We start from the raw sequence: 24058 nt of genomic DNA on the forward strand, positions 1-24058 counted from the left end.
AGACAGTGGGTGATTAGCAAAAGTGACAGATGTAACCAATCTTAGCTTTTCTCTCATTCTTTGTCTCTCTTATGTACATGCACGTACAAATGGCGTTCAGAAGGCATGAACAAACACTTATTCATCCAACCCCAAACACAAATACGACTCTGATCAATCATTACAAACAAAGATGTAGTTTCTTTAGTGCTCCTCTTACACTGAACTCATTCAATTCCTCTTCACCTTTGATGTATCCACTTTGTTTCATGCCCTATTGCCAGGAAATTAATGCTAAATATCTCATGCCATGTAAGTAATGTGAAAATGTGAAAAAAATAAAACATGCAAACTGCACAGTTGGCAACCTGAAACATATCAGAGAACACTTCAGTCAACATACGATTACCTCTCCAGTGTTAAATGCACATTTAAACTAGACATTGACTGGATTTATTATTACAATCAAGCCATGCAAACCTAAAAACATGCACACACAAATGTTTAAGATTTCCACTAACAAGCAAACTCAAATTTGACTGACTTGCAAAGTCTTTATCAGTTAAATCAGATAAGCTTGACTCTCACCTCACTTCGCACTCTAAACTACCTCAAGAACCTTTGTTTGAACTCTTATTACTGCCCTATCTGTGAAGCAGTAGCTTATTTATAGAATTTATTTAGTATAGTTATTTATTTTACAACATTAAGTCTATCCCTGTCATTCTGCTCTACTAAGCATAAATTACAAAACATATATTTAGCTATACTCAATGTAATTACATCATAGTTTTCATTATTTATTACAATTTCATTTGATGTACATTCTGTATCACAGGTCTGGGTTTTTTGAGTTTCAGTTTTGCTCTTTTTTCATTTTTGCGATGTTAACAAAGGTTAAAAATGGTTTAAAATGTAAAGGAAGATTTATTTCTTTTTGCAAAAAAAAAAAAACATGTATGAAGCATGTATGAAAAGTTTCTGTGGTTTTGTGCATTTACATGTGCAGACACTTACGGGGTCCATATGAAAGAGGTATCCTGTGTGAGATGTGGTTAGCTGCTTAGGGCCTCCAAGCCACAAAGACTTCATATAAAATAATCAACTTAAACTGGAGTCCAGAAATTTATTAAATCATACAGAAATATAGAAATTATAGAAATATTTATAATTCAAGATCTGGTGGACCACCAAAACTGTCACCATCAGGTAAACAGCACATAAGCTTTGGGACCTCAAGCTGCACTATTGGTTTAGATCTGAAAAATCACAAAAAAGAAGGAAATTTGCAAACAAAACAGAGAAAATGCTGGTGTTCTCAGAACAATGGTCTGACCACCCCAAAGTCCAGACCTCAACATCATTGAATGTGTTTAGGATTACTTAAATAGAGAGGAACTGAAAATGCAACCAACTTCTAAGACTGAACTTTGGAGGTGTGGAAAAACATCCTTGCAGATTTCTTTGAGAATCCCTTTGTGCCTATCATTATATTAGCAGAACAAAAATCTCATGAAGATCCCATTGAAAACGTTTCCAAAAAAATCAGCAAAGCATAAATGATGGACTCATCACTAAAACATACATTGTTATTTTTATTCAATTATTATTTATTTATACAGACAATGTTGCTGTATGTTTGTCCTTTATATTGTTAATGAATATTCTCATGTCTCCCATTGCATGTATTGAATTTAAACTTAAGTATTAATAATAATAAGTAATAATTCATTCTTGCACGTAAAATAATGCAATTGGAGTGAACGAGGGCCCCCTAAATGGACTTCAATCTAGCCCCACAAATGTCCAAAACTGGCCCTTATGTAAAGGGATTTTCTCGCACAGCGCTCCCTGCGAGTTCACAGCAATTGAACTGCGCCATCTGGTGGATAAATAAAACCGACTGAAACTGTTCCTTTCAGAACCACAACTGGAAAACACCTATACATCATGTATTATGATCTAAGAACTGTAGGAGCAGACATAACATTTATAATTAAAACAGACTAGATTAAAAGCACCTGGATGAACTGGTGTACATGTATTCTGTACACTCCTTTTTGTGGATTCTAAACCTTCAATCGATACCACATTTTTATTTGTAAGTAGAAAATAAAGTGTAAATATATTATTTGGTCTTGAATTTGACATGAAATGATTGCTCTGCTTACAGTTTTGTTTTGCTTGGAGAAAAAAGACATTCTTTACATTTTTACTACGTGTTTGTCATTAGCTATCATGAGGAACAGAAAGAGCAGACTCAAATCTGTCAATACAGTATTGTAAATGTAACTGCAAGTGCAATTAGTCACATAAGTAGCTCTGTAATAAATTATGTTATTATGTCTTTACATTCACAGCAAAGCAACAGAGGTAACTCTAGATTTCTAAGGGGGTTCATGTTGTGGAATTAATAACTGTACCAAATAAATTCTGTAATTAAGACATTTCCCAGCAGAGAGGACAGCAATAAGTCCTGTTCAGACTGAAGGTTCCTGAGGTGGGTGTAACCAAAGGTGTAACACTGGGTTAAACACTAGGTGGGTGGGAGGTATGAATGGTTAGTCAAACAAAGTTAGAGAACCCACCCTCTTCCAAGTGATATAGTAGAGTACATTAGATAAGTCCAAGTCCAATGGTCAGATACTGCTACTGGATTTGACAGCGACAAATTGTAAATATTGATAATCCAGACCAACCAAGTCTTTTGAGAATCAGGGAGGAGGGGCTAGCAAAATATTTGAATCAATATTTGCAATATCAGCATATGAATACTGATAAATGTATGTACAATACCGTTTAATATATCAGTAAAACCAATATTTTTATTATTTAGTTTTACTACCAAATAATTATTGAGAAGGGTTACATGGCTGATTTATAATTATCGAGAGGGTTGCAACCCCCCTTATCTCCCCTGGAAATTACACCTCTGGGTGTAACAATTCACAAAATTCATAATTCTGTGCAATATTCATAATGTGGTGGTCTCAATTTGAGACATTTTTCATACAGAAAAAAATAGGAAGTGCTTGTGAATCTTCTTTTTTTCAGTTTGTTAGAGCATTCAACATTAATATATTTCATAATAATTTGCTAACCACAAGCTCATAAGTACTTGTGAGGAGTGTGCTGGTCTTCCCTGCTCTTAACTCTGAGATAAAAAACAAAGCAATATTTTTAGAGGAGGGGGCATGTGCCCTTACTGTGGGCATGCTTGGGTAATTTGTATTATACGTCATGCAATATAAACAGTATTAAACTTTATTTGCTCCAGTCTGTTGAATGTATAGTTTGATGCCTGTGAGTATTAAATTGAAATGCTCAAATAGAACAATACGATACATTGTACAGTTACATTCCTGGTAGTTTGGTGTGAGATGAGAGTGAAGTTTAACTGATAAGGTTCATAGCAAAAAGTCATTGCTCTAATGTCCTGTCTTAGTGCAGATAGACTGATATTTTTAGATGACTTAAGTTGAAATTATTCCCAATGAAAATCAGATCTCTGCTAGTATTGGTTGTCGAACTTAGTATCGAACATCTACCAAGCATAATTACAAACTTGTTTTTTTTTCTGAAATGTTGGTAGTTCCACTGGTTATTGTTGATTAAAGCAGTGTCATCATATTTCTGTCTTGTTCTGTTCATTCAGGCTTTGCTGGACGCTTATTATACTTAATTGTAGTATCATACAAACACTTATTACTTTTAATATTTTACACTCCCTGGATGCCATGATGTCAGAAAAAAAAATGTTTTTAAAGAACATCAGCTCCTGCTGTGCTCAAGAGCCTAGTAACATTCAAAATATTCCCTGCCTGTCCAGTAGAGCATGTGTTCACTTATTTTTACTTAGAAAATCAGCAAAACATGTCATTTGCCCAAACTTTTGCATACAACGGTGATATTAGAGTGTTGAATCCAGCTGCTAGACACAGAGGACCTTGTCAAGGTTATTTTATTGGTGGTGACATTGCATTTCTATTTACAAGGAAAACTCACATAAAAATGCTTCATCAAAGCAAACATGACATAAAGCAATACAAGGGAAAGGGCAAATTACAGCAACCAGGAACCACTAGAACTGGACACGCCAAAGATCTGGATCAGATTTCAGAGGAAACAGAATTAATCCGAACCAGTCCAGCGATCTTAAAAAAGATGGCTCTTTAATGGTTCTTTAGTAAAGAAAATGGTTCTAGAAAGAACCATGATTAAAGGATTCTTTGCATCATGAAAGGGTTCTTAAGAATGTGCTATAGATGGTTCTATCTAGAACTTTTTTGAAAAGGATTCTATATTGCATCCAAAAGGGTTCTTCTATTATTATGATGTCAAGCTTGTAACAACAGAAGAGCCCTTCTGGGTGCTATGTAGAACCCTTTTTAACATATTATATTATATAACATATTATCAATCTGAAAACCCCTTTTATGATGAAAAGAACCTTTTAATCATGCAAAAGGTTCTGTAATTGTTCACTGTTCATTCTAGAACCTTTTTTTTCACGAAAGAACCCTTGATGACCCTTTATTTTTTAAGAGTGTGGAACAAATCTAGCCTAAAATGTCCCACATTCACACTGTGTGATGCTGTTAGCTGTGTATTTCTTCCTCTGTTGCAACAGAGTGACTAAATAGTTTAGATGCTCATCTTAAGTGCTTCAGTTAAAAAATATTATTATAAATCATGGGACAGTATGTAAAATGCAATAAAAAAACAGTGCTTTATAAATCAACTTTGGCCTGTATTTTAACAAAAGAACTGTGCAAAGGCAAGACATTTAATGCTTTATCTCATCAACTTCATTGTTTTTTTGTAAACATGCACTTATTCTGAAAAAAACTTGGGTATTACACGAAAGGTCTTGTCCTGTATGAGCAAGGGTGGGCTGAGGCTTGTCACTTGCATCAGTAGACAGTCCAAATGTTTAAGAACAAGGTATTTCCCCTTTGACAGTGCATACTATTATCAAAAGATTTAGGGAATCCAGAGAAATATCTGTGCATAAAAAGCAAGGCGAAAAACCACAAGCGAATGCCCATGACCTTCGATTACTCAGAAGACACTGCATTAAAAACTAGCAGGTGTCTGTGGTGGACATCACTGCATGGGCTTGGGAATGCTTTAGAAATAGCTGTCAATAAACACAGACTGTCGCTGCATCCACAAATGCAACTTAAGACTGTACTGTGCACAGTGGACACTGTATGTTAACGACATCCAGAAACTCTGAAGACTTCTCTGGGCTTGAGCTCATCTGAAACAGACTGATATACAGAGGAAGCATGTATTGTGATCTGGTGAGCCAACCTTTCAGTTTGGTTAAGGAATAATAGCCGTCATGTTCTCTGGGCTAAAGAGGTAAAGGACCAACCAGACTGTTATTAGCGTGAAGTTCACAAGCCAGTATCTGTCATAGCATTGGAGTTTAGTATGGCCCATGTCATGGGTAACTTGCACCTCTGTGAAAGCACCATTAACACTGAAAGAAACACATTTTGAAGCAACATATGCTGCATTTTAGAGCCGATTTTTTAAGGACATCGCTGCTTATTTCAATTTGATGGTGCCACGAAACCTTCTGCATATGTTAGAACAACATGGCTGCATAATCAGAGAAGACAGATGCTCGATTGGCCTGCCTGTCTCCCATTGAAGAAGCATGAGGCATTATGAAGTGTAAAATATGACAACAAAGGCCCCATGTGGTTGTAAGAATGGCAAAAAATTGCATCTTCAACACTGAATCAGTTGGTCCAATCTTCAGTGTTGTTAAAAGAAAAGGTATTGTAACACAGTGGTAAACATGCTCCAGTCCCAAGTTTTCTAAAACGTTGCATGTATCATATTTGGGACAAACACATATTTGCAAAAAACAAAAAAACATTTTTGCAAAGTTCATAAGGTAAAACATCAAATACTGTGTTATTTGCACTGTTTTCAATTTACTACAGGTCAAAGAGAATTAGATTTTACTGATCACTGCTTTCTGCTTTTATTGGCATTTTACATATTGTTCCAACTTTTTTACAAAGTTATAGGGCAATACTGATTTCAATATCAGTACTCAGAGAAGTAGTATCATGATATTTCTAGAACTTCTAAACAGGCTTTTGAATGATGAAAAGGCCACACTGAAACATACAAAATTAAAGTCTCAGTCAACTCTAGGTAAAAGTAAATTATCACATCCACACAGAGAACACACTTAACTTACGGCACTTTTTCTGCAAATTTTAGAGCACAATTCACAATCAGAGTTTAACACATGGGAAAAAACAGAACATGAGTTTTGTACTCATGTATCATCTTTCATAGAAACCACTGTCAACAAGACACCTGGGTGCATCCCATCGGAGCAAAGAGTGCTGAGAATGGGAGGGGCTTATGTTATGCGCATCCCCACGCTCAAAAGACTGGGCCTTTTATAAGCCAACTATAAATTCTAGGGGTTGTGATTTTTGGGGGCTTATGTTTTTAGAGGGCAGAGCGGCAGGCATTAAAAAAAGTTCTGTCAGTGAACTTTTATTTCTTTGAGCCAACGAATCTGTGTAGTTTATAATTAGAGCTCTGTGGAATAATTTTTAACATTCAAACGTACAAAGTACAGAAAACTGAACTGAATCTCAACCTTGACCTTGAAATGAAAAAGCTGTACACGTGGTGCAAACATTAACAACTTAACATCAAAATATGAAAACAAGGCTTTTGGTTCCCTAAAGAACCTTTCAGTAGATTATTCCATAAAGAACCATTTTTGTAAATGAGATGTACGAGTGTGAAGAACCTTTTAAAGGTTTTAAAAACCTTTAACTCTTATAGAACCTTTAGATTTTGTTCTTCAGGTTCTTCACACTCACATCTCATTTACAAAACGTTTCTTTACAGAATCATCTACTAAAAGGTTCTTTAGGGAACCAAAAGCGGTTCTTCTATTGCATCTCTTCAAAGAATGTTTTTTGGCCCCTTTACTTTTATGAGTGTATGTACAGATAGAAATCAGATATGTATTGTGATGCACTCAGATCAATGACATCTCATACTTTTATGTGAATGTCAAATTCCTGTTATCTGAAATGTCAGTATTCATGACATTAGTGTTATGTCTTTATGATATTTATCTCCCCTCGTAAGGAAATCTCAGAAATCCTCCACAACTCATTCTGAGAATATAAAGTGGCCCTGCCTGAGCCACCTTCAGTGTATTTGCATAGCATTATTACAAAAGGTCTGTGACCGTGAGGGAAGGAGAGGTGATTGTGGTAAATCTGCTATAAAGCAGCTCACCTGCAGAATATAAAGACCTGCTGAAAACACTCCAGCCTTCTCAGACTTCTGCTGAGTAACCTTTGGATTCCCCGACAGCTTTGTTAGTCACTGCATGCAGCCTTGGTAAGTAGCTTAAAATGATTTTAGTGTTTCTGAATATTACAGTCAGATCTTCTCTTTCAGAAGTCTTCCTGTGCTACTGTCACATTCCTCCTTTATTCCTAAAAACTGCTTTAATATTCTGTTTGCTGTGGTTCAATTACAACTTACAAAATATTTTGTACAAATCAAAGTCAAAAGATTTTAATTTTTTGAGCAGCTATCTAGTTTGATATTTGAGGAATGTTTGTGATTGAAACAGTTGAACAGAACATGAGAAAAGTGCAGGTTTTATCACATTCTTTCAGGTTGTGATTCAAGACGACAGAGAAGACTGTGAAAAATGAAGCTGTCACTTAGTATCCAGCTATTCCTGCTCTCCTGTGTCTACAGTATCTGCTGTACTGATGGTGAGAAATACATGCAAAGCAGTAAACACTACCCTGAAAATCAAATATACAGTTAATATATGCATTTCATATGCTGAGCAAAAAGCTTGTATCTCTATTCTTGTAATTTTTCCAAATATTTTTCTTGCTTTTTTGCACATTTCAAAAACTACAGTTAAACTGTTAAAATTTCATGATGAACTGACCAATAGAAATTCTCCAAAATAACTCATGTTACATTACCTTCCACTACAAGTTAAGGTTGTTAAGTTACTGTTTGGGAAATACAAAATTTTGCTCAAACAAAGAAGACATGTAAAATGAAATGCTGTATTTACATTTGTAACAATTTTGCAGATGTGGAGTTTTTTGGAGAGAGACAGCTAATGCTTATTAGAGATTTTTAATTTTCTAATAAGCATGGTATTATCATAATATAGCACTGATATTTCTTGTATGTGTAAAGCCCACTCTCAACAAAGTATATTTACAAATAAAGTGAAAATAAGAACATTTTGAAAATGGTCTATACTGCATTTTGGGACAAAACTCTTCATATATATGTATCTTGTTGCTGTTGGAACAAAACCTACGTAGCTCCAAAATGGTAACTTTACAGGAGAAGGAAAAAACATACTTTACTTTTAATGTAAGCCAATGGAACCAGATTTCTTTCCAAGTAATTTTGGGCCATTTCTTTTGGTCCATTCATCATGAAATTTACATACAATGTAACAGTCAACAAGCATTTTCAAATTGTGTGAAATCTAATAATAAATCTTTATTTATATAGCACCTTTCATACATTAAATGCAGCTCAAAGTGCTTTATATATATATATATGGTGTAAAAGTTCATGTTCACAAAATTCTTGAAATATTGAATATAACATCTAAAAACACAAATAGTTGGCAAATAGTTTGTACTAAGTCCACAGCGTGTATGTAATTATTGTATGTAAAATAGCAAAAATAATTCATATTAGAAGTAATTTTAAGCTTTCAAACGCTAACATAGACATTTGTTGTCAGGACAAAACCTTGTCTCTCCAAAATGATAACTCAGGAAAAAAAGTGCTTAACTTTGGATAAAACTTAATGAAAGTTTATTTTAATTTTGGACCATTTCTCTTGGACTATTCACCATGACGTTTTGACACAGTGTGAATGAATATACAAGGTTTAGTCCTGACAGTGAAGATATATATACTATATATATAGTAACTTTAGCTTCTGAAGCTCTTTTGTTTACAAATACTCTAAGCTTCTGTATGCTACTGTCTCACTAATTACCCTCATGGTGCAATACAGTGCTCATCAGCTGCTATCTAAATATTAACTCGTACATCTTACAGAAGCATATTTATAGATCACCATTCCGGTGGAGTTTAAGCTGGTATAAGCTGATTTCTCTGCATTATGTGGAGTATGTAATGTAACGTAAACCCTTGTATACATACAATATTCTTAATTTCGAAGACATTTTACTTGGGTTAAGCTAAATCATTTACATCAGTGTTTCCCAACCGCTGACCTAAAGTCCCCTCATACTGATTCAGCACATGAAAAGCTTGATAATTAGCTCACAAGTTGAGAGCAGAGATGGGCAAAAAAATAACACAAACTACAAAATGCCTCCAGTTTATGTACGAGGATTAACTAAGAAATACTGAAACTAAAAAAATTAGCAAAGTACCGTATTTTGTACTGGACAAATATGTCCAGGGTACCTTGAGATGATTGAGTCCCAAGGATAGGTATGAAAACAACAGCTCTAATTAGTTATAAATAAGACATTCCACCAAAATAGACTATCAAATATTCTAGAAATTACATGTTAACACAGTTGATCAGAGCTTTGTCTGTTATTAGTGCTTTGGTATCTAACACAAAAAAATACATACATAATATAAAATACATTACTCATTACTCCTTATATAAATTGGCAATATTACTTTCATGCACAATGGGGAGGAACTCCTGAATTGGGACTGAAAACACTGGGAGATTATGGGACTTACAGTACTGCAGATATTCTAAATTTGTAAACTGTACAACTAAAGCCTCAGCCTTTTGGTAGTGCAAGTTAATCACTAGATGTATTTACACTGTGTCAGTGTGAGTGCCAGACTCTGTGGATTATCTAATCTCATCCATTGCTTGTGTCTTTCTAACTCTGCCCTAATTTGTGCTTTATCAAATTTAGCAGTTACCATTCAGTCCAATCCATCAGCAAATGAGAGCTCCATTGAGACAGAAGTGAATAAGACTGTGACTCTGAGCTGTGTGGTTCAGGACCCTGTTGATGGAGAGGAACTGCAGTGGTACCGCAATGGAGAACTAGTGAGCCTCAAAGATGAAAACAGCCTGGAAGAGAGTCACCTGTGTGTACATCCCGTCACCACAGACGATAATGGAGCCCTCTTCACCTGCCAGCTAAAAGCCAATGCTACCAGGAAAGCCTCCATCCAGCTGGTGGTCAATTGTAAGTTCAGATGAAAAATGGCTTGAGTACAGATGAAAGTTTCTGGGAGAGCAGCCTCATTTCTCTTAGTTTAGGCCAAAAAGTTTGGCTCCTTTCAAAGTCTTATCTGTTAACAGAGAACAATTCTTCAGGAGCAATCCTCCTTCTGCACTTTTACAAAGAAGGGTTCTTAGGCAGTTCTTGGCTTGGACATCTTGATATATATCTAGGAAAAATATAGATATAGAACATTTACAGCTAAAGTGTCAAACTGATTGGCTTCTGGGTTACAGTACTGTGGAGTTTACCATTCTGCCTCATCAAACACTCATGATTCAGCTCATCATTACATTACGTGGAGGTTCGTTAAAAAAGGTTCTTCACATACCCACATCTCTTTTACAAAACTGGTTCTTTAAAGCTCCACTATGTCAGATTTGGATATTTGGAGACCCCTCTGGTGAATATGTCGTACTTCAGACCCCTTCCCCAAGCAGATGAATCTGATGTTTGCTAGCATGTTGAAAGAACATTAAAGAGAACTTAATCAAAACTTGGTGAAGCGTTTTCTGAGTATGTAAGTGAATTATCTACCTTTGTCATCATATTGTCATTAGCATAATGTTGAATTTGCATTTAAGACCTAAAAATTGACCTGGACCTTTTTTTGAGTCTGTGCATGTGATGTGTAAACAGGTATGACTTTGTCCGAAAAACTCAGTTTTTTTCTCCTGACTCAGTAACGGTACTTCAATTTTAACAATCTTACGTACTTCATCCTTAAAGAACCACCCACTGAAAGGTTTTTAGGGAACCAAAAGTGGTTCTTCCAAAGCACCATTTTTGGCACCTTTAATTTTAGGAATATAACCTTAAGCCTTACTTGGTCTAGCACCCTCTATTTAGCTTAGAAAGACTACTGATAATAACACTAATGCATTTAAGATGTTTATATGGGTATACATTCAATTAATATTAATACATTCAAAAAATTAACAGTATTATTGTGATTATTATTACTATTACTATTATCATTCATTTGTGTGATCTCTTTCAGATGCCCCTGACCTGAATGGAAGTGAGGAGCTACGGGCTGAAGAGGAAAGTGACATTGTTCTGTCCTGTGATGTCCGTGCTTATCCTCCACTAACTGTAGTCTGGAAGAAGGGTGGTGCTCTTCTGGATCTTTCCTCCAGTACATACCACACCAGCAACGATGGCATTACTGCTAAGCTCACCATCTCCAACGTTAAACGTGAAGAACATGAGGGCCTGTACAGCTGCGTGGCAACCTCCTCCATCTACGGAGTCAAGAGCAAGAGTTTCATCATCACTGTTGATGGTTTGTGTCTCCTTAAATAACATATTTTTCACAGTTTCTCACCAGACAGTCTATAAATTATACCTTCTCAGAAATCATGCCACAGTTTATGATGTTTTTCTATGTCTCACATTATGTCATTAGGTTTAATCACTGTTACAGACATAATCATTTTTTGACAAAGCTGTTTCCCAGTATGAGTAATTTTTGGTCATTGTTTATAAGCTCAGATTTTCGAATGTTTTGGAAAACAGCTGCTAATATATCACTGTTGTTGCTCTTCCCTAATACAGGCCTAAGGTTTTTCATTGTCAATCAGGTTAATGTTAGTGATATTATTTCTCTGTAACATGCATTTTACTGGATATTCTTTCATGCCTCATAATTCATATTTTATGAAAGAAGCAATTAAGCAGGAAAAGTTCAGTCAGGGATTTCCAAATTTAAAAAGAGAAATATTGAATTCTGGAGTAGCATTTTAAGAATAATAAAACAATCTGTGAAGATCAGTGAGATGTGAAAAAGGGAATTTCAACAATTAAACTGAAAATCTTTTGAGCTTTGGGAAGAAAGGAAGTAGTATAGTGTCACTTTTAAAGCTGCATTATGTAAGATTTGGAGACCTCTCTGGTGGAAATGTGTAATTGCATGCAGACTCATTATTGCTACTTATCACCAAAAAAATTATACAATTATACAAGTGCAGCTTTAAGTAGTCATGACATACTGCTGTATTCTGAGCATATTATAAAGCTGAACCAGGTCTGCGTTTCAAAATATAATGACTAACCCCTGTGTAAATTCTGCTTTTTGTCTTACAAACAGACAAAGTAATGAAGTTCCCTCTGGGGCCCACGATTGCCGGCCTGGTTGTGGTGGTCTTAACAATCCTGCTGGCTATCTTTTCCAGACGGGAAAGAATTACAAAGGTAACATACTACATTGGTAACAGGAGAATAGCAGAACTTTTTATACATTGTTGAAGACTATAGATGATTCACATTAAACAGATTATTTTAAAATAATATCACAATATTTTAAGACATTTTCATGATATATAATACAGGTTGGAGCAAACAAAATGCACCAGCAAAACATTAGTGCCACAGTTGCCCCTAATTTAAAACATCCATTTTCATGGTTTTCAATATGTTCTCATGAAATTCTTTGTTATGTCTTCTCCTCTTATGTTGAGCAAAAGGGTCTCTTCCTTTTTTGTCTTGCAGTGCTTTAAAAAAGTTCGCCATTAGTGAGCCACCATCTCAGGAATTCAAACCACGGCCGTTGAACTCAGAGGAATACCAGACCGGACCTGCTGGAATGCAAGTTACAGTTACTGTATAACAACACTCAATAACAAATGGGACATTCTCGAAACAAAACATCTCAAATGAAACTCTTATATGCCTAATTAAAGAGTGAAAACACACTCATGACTGTCTGCATCGAGCCCTGTTTTTCAGCTTTGAGGAACATGATGAGGAAAACAAACCATAAAAGTTGGGTGGAAACCTCTTTTTATTCTTTTACAACTTGTGCATCCACAGGCAAAAGACATTGTGCAATTGTTCCCTGAGGCTCATTAAAAAGGTGTTATACATTGACTGCTGCTGCGTAAAAAAGAGACAGTGCCACACTTGCCACGTTCACAGCCTTGTATCTAAATGGCAATATATGGCATGGCAATATAAACCCTATAAAAAGAACTTCTAACGATGATAAATTCCCAAGGTCAAGGTCAAAGATTTTTCCTTGAATTCATTAGAACACCTGCATGTTTTTCATAATGTATTACGGCATCAACAGACGTTTATGAATAGAGGGCCTAAACCTTGGAACTTGCTAAACCAAACATCTTCCTGGGGGCATGCTCCCTCTGGAGGATGTTTTTAATGGCCCCAAAATGTCTGTTCAGAAATAGGTAAAAATTATATCAAAAATCTGAATCTGAAAATCTGTCTCTTCATATTAAGCATAGATTTTTTATGAATTGAATACTATATCTGTATACTTACACAGACCACAGATCAAACAAAGGTATTAAAGTTAAGCACTGCTATCTCCACTCTCTTAAATAAGCTGCTAAATATGTCATTCAAATACAAAGATTACAAATTGGTATAGTCTCAGGTTGTGCAGTCAGAAAGAGCATGATTTTGTTTTGTAGTTGTGCTTACAGGTTTAATGGTCTAGGCCCATCATGACATGTGACAGCACGAAAAAATAAATTTTATGCAACTATTGTTTTTGATTCAATCTCACAAATGAGGATTTATTAAGGTTTCTACAACTGCAGTATTAATTTTAACTGAAAGCTTAAATACTGACTCACTTTCTTCTTGATCACTAACCTTTGTCAGACTTCTTCAGCTCTGTCAGTCTCCTTCAGCTTCTTTTTCTCCCTCTCCTCACCTGTTTAGTAACATTATTTTTATTAAACTCAGATTTACAAGAACTCAAGAATCATTTACTTCATTTTTTTTTAACTGGCAAAAATCTCACCTGACTGACCTCCTATGTAGCTGCCACCTCTTAATTACCATCAACAGACTGAATAATTCAGAGATATAAAACTAAGTTATGGTCAACACAACACCAGTATTATCTATATACTAAAAACAATATATAGCTAATACTGTTGTGACTGTTTCAAAATACTATGAAAACAAAAAACTTGAGAAGTTTATTTAAATTCTTAAAATAGTTTGGTCCTCAGCTCGCTAAGGTTCAAGCTTTATGGCCTATCTGCTTTTCTTTACCTAACGAGATCCTAAACTTAACTAACAAGCAAACTAAAAACTCGATAGCCATCTATACTGACCACCATTTGCACAAATCCGTATTGTAGGTGGATATCTTCACTCTGTAACTACTTACTAATTCATACTGTATATTATATATATCTTGAATCAAGCATAATCTTTATTTTGTTAGCTTTTAGCTAAAATCCTGTCACAGCTCCAGAGATTGTCGACTGATGTTACTTCATAGAGTGAGCAGCACTAGAGACCCTCCCCCAGGTCTGACACAATTGGCTTATAACTTACTATGTCTGATATGATTGGCCTACAATTTATGAGGTCTGATATGATTGGCTGAGTCGGCGCTACACTTTACCCCAAGACTAAACAGCAGAGCATTGCCGTCTCCTGTTATGTTAGAAAATCTCTGTTAGCGCCACTGAGGCAGTGGCGGATTAGAGCAGCAGCAGCGCCTCCCACAGTTCACGCCCTGCTATCACTGTATATTTGAACATGGAGACATTGTGGTACAGTAAAATAATGAAGAACAAAAGCAAAATACTGTTGATGATTTGAACTATTATGTATATTTATTTGGGAGGGGGGTTAATATGTTTAAATAAATATGTCATGTCATGTGTCGGTTGACTGATCTCTGATGCACAAATATTTCTTCAATAAAATAACACAAGATTCTCAATTACTTGTTTACATTCTGTGTGGTTTATGTCTTCTGTGAGTGATTGCAGGGAAGAATCAAATGAAAGCTAAACATCGTATCTAAAAACAGACAATTTCAATGTTGGAAAATATTTCCTGGAATTAGTGCCCTCGTTACTATATTCATGTCATGCACTTGTAATGTGCAACATGGGGTTGGTTGGCACATGTTCTAAGGGTTGGTTGGTGCAACATTAAATGCCTTAGCTTCAAAGAATAAAGCAACAAATGGAAATAAACTGAACTTTTAAACCAAACCACAAATATAAATACTCAACTGCAACTGAATCACATTTTGAAACAATTAAACAACAGAATGTTTAATTTATCACTGACTTGTATTTAGGATTAATAAGAAAAATATTTACTTAACCAATTTAATTTTTTCCCTTCATTAGCCTACATTAAAACATCACAATTCATTATAAACAACCTCCTTTTAATTTAGTGAATTAAACACTGTCTTGTTCAAATAAAATATGTTAAAATAAACTAAAATCTTCTTAAATAAAAAATTAAATATATGGTTTGGGTTATATTGTGTTCATCTTGATACAGACTCGCCCTCAAATGGCCTGCCAACCCTACCATTACGTATTTCAAATCATATTTCAAAATACAGCTGACTGTCATTTTTTCACTCTCTAAAATTCACATATTTTCAGCATTTCTCCTTAAAACATTTCTGTGGTGTGTTTACTCAGAGAGACGTTTTGGTTTTAATACAGAAAAAATAAAACATTCTCCCCATCTTAACAGAATGCAAAGTCTTCATTGTATTCAAGAGTTACAAAGTAACTGGTGATATGAATAAATAGGAAACGATCCGTTTATCATAACAATACAGCAACTGCTGGGATAAATACAACAATGCAGAGCAATGAAGCGCCTCTTCACTCCTTCTTGGCCTAGTTGTCTTATTTTAATTGCGGCATGACGGAATATTTGACCAATCAGAACAATGGGCGGGACTTAGGAGGTTAAACCTGCCAATCATAAAAGCGTGTGTTGCATTTTTGACCAATGAAGAGCAGAGGCGGGGTTTGGGGTGGTCCTGCGTGTCTCGTGTAAGGCAGGTCCGCCAAATTCAAACAGTGAAAGAAAAAAAAGGCTGCAGAGAGTCGCCACAGCAAACGCTACACACGAGTAACGGTAAGCTACCCGTTTAAGTCAACGTCTTTTTGTGTTTCTCTGCGGATAATGTGCACATATTTGTGGGGAAACGCTGTTTTACGCCCACGACTAGTCAAAGTTTAATATGTAACATTATATTTAGCTACGAAGCTGAAGTCAACTTCACATTCACATTTTCCCGTCCCACATTAAATCGGGCAGCAGTTACATTCTGGAGTCGTCGTAGTGTAACTGCTACACTATTTAAGGTGGAACGGATTTTTTTGAATAAGAAGCCAAGCCCAGCTTTGTAAAGTTAGCTCAAGTTAGCTCGCCTACAATTGATGCGACACAAAATGCCATAACGTTAAGAGTAACAGAGACACCCACGAGCTCCAAATGAACTGCACATCTTTTTTTCCAGTCTGTGTTTTGTTTGTATACGATAAAGTTCTGCCAGTGAAATATCTGAAAAGGTGGAACAGAAACTTCGAAAATGAAGCTAACTTTAGCTTTGAACCCTGTGGTTGGTAACTAACCGTCCGTTTAGAGAAGTTAGCCGTTGTCCAGCGCTGCTAACCTGAGGAGAACAGGAACCGTCACTGTCTGACAACTAAAGTCACTTTGTTAAAGTTTAAACCTAAAACAGAGGATACTGGAGTCTGAACTCAGCTAAAATCACTCTGTCGGACCCATATACACCCATAAATCTCAGTCATTCGCATATTCACACCCCGTACCGCTTTGTTGTCCTCCCCGCAGGTTGAGTCTCCTCTTTGTTTAGCTCTCAGTATGGCGGCTGTAGTGAGTGGGCTGTGGCGCGCGCACAGTGTGCTCGCGGACTCGGAGCCGGACAGCTCTCCCGAAGCCCCTCAGCAGAACCTCCGCCAGCTCCGCTCGTCCAGCTCCCTAAACTCTCTCAGGATGTCCCTGCGGAAGAGGCTACCCCTGAAGACCGTTCAGCCCAACACAAATGTCCAAGAGAATCCCACCTGGGAGTCACTCGAGATCAACAAGAAGACGGGCGCTGTGACCCAGATAAGGCGCACTGCAAAGAACTCCATTGGCAGTGCCTATCAGGTACGTTACCATCGAACCCAGAGAAATTACACCCGCTTTATCGGAAACACCAGTTACACCCAACGTGTAGCACCACCTGAGACTGTAGCCCATACGGTGATGTACAGTTTGTGTTGGCCATCCTGTAGCCCTTTATCAGTGGTCAGTTTCTTACCACAGACTGGATATTTTTGGGCAGGGATGAGCGGATCAATACGTAAATATCAGTAATTCAGATCACGTTTCTTGAGAATCGATCCTCACATGACTATCAATACTAGCCGTCCTATAATCTTTGGGGTAAATTAGACCACATTCAGTGTTTAATATCTCTGAATAAATGATTGATGACATTTTTGCTTCATATTTAATTACTTTTCTTACTGTGTGGGTATTGGGATATTCGCTTTATGTGGCTTATAAAGCATTACTTGGTACTGGATTGAAAACAAAAATTAACCCACTCTCCCACTTTACAAAGCAACTTAAGCCTGAAGATGAGGATTTTAAAATGGAAATGTTTCGTATCTCTTTTCTTATTGGACAGGGTTGACTTTGGGCTGATGTTATCTGGCTAAATTGAGAAATCCAGCTTTTAAGAAACACCTCCAAGGGGCTCCCACACACACATATATATCTCAAGAAGGCTACAGTCTCTGTGATTATTTTCAAATAAAAATAATTTGTTTATTTTTGTTGCTCACAGAAATTTCAGAGGAGCTTAGGATCACGTGAGGAGTGTCTGGTAAGGACACCTGGAAAAATCATAGAAGGAGAAGAAAATGATGGTACGACTACATGCACCCCAAAACGGCCCGCGTCTCGCTCAGCAGTAACCCCAAGGCGTACCCCAAGGTCAGCCAGCAAGCGTACCCCTCGGGGAGCACACACCCCAGAGGCTCATGTGAGAGCTGTAAGAACAGGAGGTGGCAGGAGACAGCTGGTGCGTATGGCGGCTCTCAGAAGCCCATTCGCTTCACCCAACAGGAGGTGAGTGATCTTTCTATTCTTCATGGGCTACTGTGTCATGTCATATAAAAATAACTTACTTTAACATACTGGGTGCGTCATATCTTTAACCACGCATCCTCATCTGCAGTCCTCAACTGCATTCTTTAAATCTCTTCTTTGCATTTTAGCTTTCCTCTGAGGTCATGAGGAAGAGATGCATGGATAACATGCAAAGATGGAGGGATTTATGTGGGTTTATTATCTGGGATGTCTCTGCTAACTCAGTCATTGCTTTTGAGCAATGTAATATTTTTAAAATTATTTGCATTCTATTAAACTTACACAAGCGTAGTAATTTATCTGCCAGTATACAATGGGCAATGACTGCAAATCACCCAGTAAAGTATGTGTCGGGCTGAAACACTTCAGCACTCTGCCTTATTAAACACACCTGATTCACCTTATCAGCTAATGAGCAAGACCTTCATGAGCTGAATTCAGAGCGTTAGATGAGGGTAAATGCTAATCTCCACAGCACTTTGGCCCGGGAGGTCCCCAGTTTGACATGCCTCCAGTAAATCCTGGAAAAAGTTTAAAAGCCAGTGGTGTCGGAAAGGATTTCGCAGGAGTTTTCCAGACCACGTCATACGTCTTTACGTTTTAATTACGTTTTAATTATGATTTAATTATATGCTCTTCCGCATGTAATGTGCAAGTACACAATTACACCAAAGGGGTCTGCAAATCCCCAAAACTTATATAGTGCAGCTATAATTCACATATAACAGCCTACACAAGATTTTATGTTCATATCATGCTTGATGAGGTGATTCACGAAAATTTAGTCTGTCAGTTTTATCGTGTGCAGTAATAAAAAAGACGTCTGCATAGAATGCAGAATGTTTATCTGTGCTCTTTATTCCTTCTCCCTCTGTGCTTGCGATGCTTCTAAACACATGTTAGGGAATTGATACATGATAGATGGTGGACTTTAGAATCGTGCTTAGTATGACCAGGGAGATGAACTAACCAAGTAAAAAAGGTCAGTTTTTATTTCAGGTTGACTTTAAAAGAACTTACTGTTCATTTTAATTGAGAGTAATAGCCTTTTTCTTTCTGGAACTTTCTGGAAACAAGAATAGTAGAGGTGCAAATCTCTGATCTTGCGGTTTAGTTTACAATTCTTAAAAATATGGTTCGGTTTCAGATTTCACCACGTTAGCATATTCAAATGTGGGTGGAGAAACTATTTATCCAGTAGTGGAATATGACCAATAAAAACAATCTGCCAAGCTTGATTTGCACCCCTAAATAAGAGCAAAGAGTAAAAATTGGAGATGTATGTGTTGGTTTATGAGTTCTTTTTCTTCTCCTGTACCAGGCAGTTTGATCAGGATCTGGACTGTGTAGCAAAAGGCCTCAGGAGACTAAGGAGTATCTCCCAGGCCTTCAATGATGTCATTAGTAGAGATGACCGGTGAGTTCTTAATGCTTTCTTTAGCCGCAGAATCACAAAGAACGTTGATTTTTCTAAGATTCAAACAGCAGACTTAATAAACACATTTTAAAGTTCTAGTGACTTTCTTTACACCATCATTATGCCTGACTACTTTTCTGCTGAAGAAAATCTCAGTAATTTTAATGCAGTCCACTAACGCGGCAAGTTTCTGCTTGAAACACAGTAGCTTTTCACATCCCTGTATCCTGTTTTTCCAGTTTTTGCCTGGTGGTGGGTCTGTTTCCTGTTTGTGATTGGGCAGGGTGCATTGGCTTTCCAACGGCTGATTGCTCTCACTGCAGCTGCTCTGTCCCCACAGCTCCCTCCTTTAAAAAGTCTCCCTGCCCAGAGTTTAACACCAGGGTGGGGTCTGTTGCTGATTTGGGGCGACTTCCAGGGGCTGTCACATACATATGTTATGCTGCTTAATAGACACAAAAAATAATGGATGCTTTTATTTGTTTTCATGCAGACTTTTTTTTTATTATTATTTTTTAGTAATAATGAATTATAACTGTATGTTTACACCGTACAATTGATTTTTACACAGGTCGGACTGTTAATCACTAAACAATTTTAGTGTTGTACTCAACTATTATGGCTTCATGTGTTTAGGTAAATTCACATTATAGTGGTCTGTCAAAACAAAGCATTAATGCCAGGGTGTTATTTGGATGTGAATGTCTTATTGTACTGTCAGTCTGTATAGCTCCTAGTATTCTCCCCTTATCGCTGTGCTGTGTACCCCACCCCCCTGAATTCCACACATAACTCTTCTCCCGCCAGGATTTTCAAACTGCTCCAAGTCCCTTCCCATGGAAGGAAGTCATGATAATCTGTTACAGACAGACTTGCTGTATATATAGCGAATACACAGAGCGTCTGCTGTTCTCTCATCTGCATTTACCCAGCATTACATGAATTTCTGACCTGCTGGCGCTTTGTCTACTTATGTTTAGTAGTGGGTGTTGGGATGATATTGTATCGTTACTGTGCTTTTCTGAGTATTTCATAAATATCATCAGTACTTGAACACTGACCATCTCCATGCGGCTCCAACATAAATGGTCTTGTTTAACTGGATTTAGTGTAGTGCAGTATGTAAAACACTGAACATAAATCATTGTACTCATAGTTCTTGGTGGCTGTTTTTAAATTCAGCACTATGAGTGCCTTGTGTCTATGTGTCAGAATATCATGCTATGGGTGTTGTGAAATTAAAAGTATAAAAGTTATTGAATATTGAAGTATTGTGATAGATATTTTTCCCACCTATAGTAATCTTGTCAGTGTATTCCAAAATGTAAATAGAATATCGTTCTTTACATGTAAATTAATATAACAAGATTTTATTCCAATTTTATTAATTTTGGAACATATCTATAGACCACTGCAATCGGGTCATCATTCTTTAGTCAGCTTTATTAGAAACTCCAGGTTTAAACTGATTTTCTCTATGGCAAAAATGAATGACTTTGAAAATGCTGTCACACCCTGCAGTTAATGAAATGGTTCCAAACTTAATACATATTATCCTGTGTTCATTTGTTCGAATGTCACTAGATCCTCTAAATTATGACGTCGTTAAGGAGCTGAACTGTAAATTTTGCTAGATGCTGTGCAATGAATTGGCATCATAAAGCTGACAAGTCCACAAAAATACCCCACACAAATCAGCAAGCTTTGTTCAGTGTGGTAGTTAAGTTGCTTCCGCGGTAGAGGAGTACATTAGGAGTAGCTGGTGTTGGTATTAAATAGTGTTGGAGTTCAATAGTAGACAGTTTTATGTGACATCATTTCAGTGTGCAGGAGTGCTGGCTTGCTAATAGCACAGATGTAGCAGTATTCATATTTTGATTTCTTAACAACCCCAATTCTGTGGATCCAGTGACTTTCCCTGGAAAAATGTACGTAGGACAAAATGTATCCAGTTCAGAACCTTTTGGTAAACCACAGGGCAAAAATCCCATTCATTTTTGCCATGGAGAAATCCAGCTAATATGGGTATCAGTACATGACTTTAGAGGTCTAGTAGTCTGTTAGTTTTCACACTGTGTAAATGGCAGCTGGCATTTTCAAATTATGTTAATAAATAAATAAAATGGATATCAACAAAGTTTTTTGAATGGTAGTGGTGAGACCATTAGAACATGTTCTAGGTGAGAGGTTTTAATAGCTAATGTAATCACAGCATTAAAAAAAAATCTTATTTACGAAACTCATGTTTTTGATGCCACCAGACTCTCAGCAGTAACATATTTATTAACATATTCATATAAACAGTGTGATGGACAGAAACATCTAGTTTAGCATACTGCCTTACACCTTGTTAACAGGTACTTAATTCAAACATAACTGACATTTTCGATTGTAGCCTTTTGAACTGGGGATTGCACTTTATTAAGTATGATGAAGCCCTGTAGCATCAAGAGAATGAAGAAGGCTCTGGGGCAGCTGTGACCTATACGTGTGCTGCAAGAGATTGACTTACTCCACCACCCCCTCTGGCCATTTGGCTTCATTTTATCATTTTCTGTTCATGCATTTTAAGTGAGAGTCTGTGCATTTTATGTAAAAGCAAAAATGTAGGCTAACTTCTTTTCCATTTTGTCACCAGCAAATTCACATACGCTCTCATCTCGGAGTGAATATTAAGGTAAAATCATTTCAAAGGCTGATCTAAAGTGGCACCTTCAGAACCAGAATGTTTTGAAATGCATGAAGGCCGAACACAGCTTCATTTATGTATGAAGAACTTATGTTTCATACTAATAAGCAACTAAAATGCTTTCATGGGCTGCTGTACTTTTATTTTTCACAAACTTTTGTGCTTAACTGTCCACTTTTTAAGCAGTAATTATGTGTGCTAATACAGCTTATTTGGCAGTGAATTGCATATCCAAAAACAGCTTGTTCCTCCTTAACCTAGGTGTACACCAGGTCCTGACCGATATGAAAATTGAAATTGAAGCCAATTTAAAGAAGTGAAAAATTCTGATAACCAATATTGTCAACTGATTTCATTTTACATGGTTAGAAGTTAAACAGACTCCAGTAGTTTCAGTTAAACCATGCTTTATTCATTGATATTGTCAATTATGATTCACCATAAATCCCTGTTTTGCTGTGATCAAAATTGGCTTTTTGCAAGTATTTTAATATAACATAATATAATATTGCACTTATCTAACTGTTCATTGTGTGGAAAGAACAGGTAACATTTGCCTACTCACCTCAGCTCAAAACACATAGTTGCTGTCTTGATGGGGTGTGTGGCTTTCATATCTTGAAGACCTTGTAATAATCCTGACAATTATGTTTGGTGGTTGTACAAACTAACAGCATTACTGAATGTGATATGTAACATTTAAAGTGACACTGTCAGTGCTTAATAGTGGGATTTCCTCCATTCTGATAAATCGGTCAGGTCCTTGTGTAAACAAAAACTTCAAGAACTGTTTTTAGTCCCTGTAGTACTAAAGCTCATCTCTTAATCATGTGTGTGCAGGAAGCAGGCCATGGAGCACTATAAAAGTGTGATGACCCAGGGCTATAGCTCCACTCATAGTAGTGTCTCTGGAAAATTGACCAGAGCCTCTATCCAACAGCAGACCCGCCGCATCCGACAGAGAGTGGGCAGCTGGACTGACAGTACGCTCTCAAACATCCACAAAGCCACTTAAAGAGGGACACGGCTTTCTTCTTTCACTGCTTTGTCGTGTGTGTGTGTGTGTGTGTGTGTGTGTGTGTGTGTGTGTGTGTGTTCAAGTTTGGTCTTGTCTGCCAGCTGTGGCCTTTCGAGGAGGTACACTCTTCAGGGTAACTGTCCTCATTCTTTCAGTCCTTTTTTATGTGTATAGGATGAACTGACTATTGTTGTTTGAGAAGTATTCAGTCCATTTTATTGATTTGCTCCGCTACTGTCAGTGTTGTGTTGTCAAAAGCCATCAAATTGTTACTAGTGGCAAATATGCAAAAGATGAATACCAAATTTGTATTAAAAAAGAAATTGTCAGTGTTCATGTAATACGGAGACATTGCAGTTTCACCAAAGGTTTATCCTGTTTAAAAAGGTGTCATATGCAAAGGTTCAAACACCTCAGGTCAAATTATGTTTTGTTGATTTAAGTGAAAATAAGTTAGATATGGCATTTTCATGCACAATTTCTATTTATTATCTGAATTTAACACATTGGAAAAAAAAAACCTAAAATATAAAATGTGCCATATCTTTGGGAAAAGGCCCCATTTTAAGTTGAATTTTTTTCCAATTCGTTAAATTTTAGCTAATAAACAGTAATTATGCATTAGAAATGTGCAGGAGTGTTCTCTGCAGAGGACGTGACTTATTTTCACTTAGAAAATCAATAAACTATAATTTGACTGGGGTGCCTGAACTTTTGCATACAACTGTATCTATATGTTTATATTAACTACACTGTACTAACAC

The 24058-nt window shown here is 36.7% G+C and overlaps 2 protein-coding genes across 2 annotated transcripts; both read left to right on the forward strand.

The window, feature by feature from the left end:
- The first annotated feature begins 7196 nt into the window (after window positions 1-7196).
- On the forward strand, window positions 7197-14978 carry tmigd1 (transmembrane and immunoglobulin domain containing 1). Its single transcript, XM_036588536.1, has 6 exons — window positions 7197-7377; window positions 7662-7763; window positions 9948-10226; window positions 11263-11547; window positions 12352-12455; window positions 12753-14978. Exons 2-6 carry the CDS (start codon window positions 7697-7699, stop codon window positions 12774-12776), a joined length of 759 nt encoding a protein of 252 aa, XP_036444429.1. The 5' UTR covers window positions 7197-7377; window positions 7662-7696; the 3' UTR covers window positions 12777-14978.
- Window positions 14979-16093: 1115 nt separating this feature from the next.
- Window positions 16094-23718, forward strand: LOC118820266. Its single transcript, XM_036588535.1, has 5 exons — window positions 16094-16139; window positions 16863-17180; window positions 17866-18149; window positions 19492-19587; window positions 23117-23718. The coding sequence occupies exons 2-5, from the start codon at window positions 16893-16895 to the stop codon at window positions 23289-23291; spliced, it is 843 nt and encodes a 280-aa protein (XP_036444428.1). The 5' UTR covers window positions 16094-16139; window positions 16863-16892; the 3' UTR covers window positions 23292-23718.
- The last annotated feature ends 340 nt before the right edge of the window (window positions 23719-24058 follow it).

This window comes from Colossoma macropomum, unplaced genomic scaffold (assembly GCF_904425465.1).
Source record: "Colossoma macropomum unplaced genomic scaffold, Colossoma_macropomum, whole genome shotgun sequence".
NCBI lineage: Eukaryota > Metazoa > Chordata > Actinopteri > Characiformes > Serrasalmidae > Colossoma > Colossoma macropomum.

Bases quoted from the DNA above. Each gene is read 5' to 3' on its own strand.
- tmigd1 (XM_036588536.1), top strand. From the start codon at position 7,697: ATGAAGCTGTCACTTAGTATCCAGCTATTCCTGCTCTCCTGTGTCTAC. The intron at 11,548-12,351 runs GTTTGTGTCTCC...TCTTACAAACAG, and splicing joins TTTCATCATCACTGTTGATG to ACAAAGTAATGAAGTTCCCT. The intron at 12,456-12,752 runs GTAACATACTAC...TTTGTCTTGCAG, and splicing joins GACGGGAAAGAATTACAAAG to TGCTTTAAAAAAGTTCGCCA.
- LOC118820266 (XM_036588535.1), top strand. From the start codon at position 16,893: ATGGCGGCTGTAGTGAGTGGGCTGTGGCGCGCGCACAGTGTGCTCGCG. The intron at 17,181-17,865 runs GTACGTTACCAT...TGTTGCTCACAG, and splicing joins CCATTGGCAGTGCCTATCAG to AAATTTCAGAGGAGCTTAGG. The intron at 19,588-23,116 runs GTGAGTTCTTAA...ATGTGTGTGCAG, and splicing joins GTCATTAGTAGAGATGACCG to GAAGCAGGCCATGGAGCACT.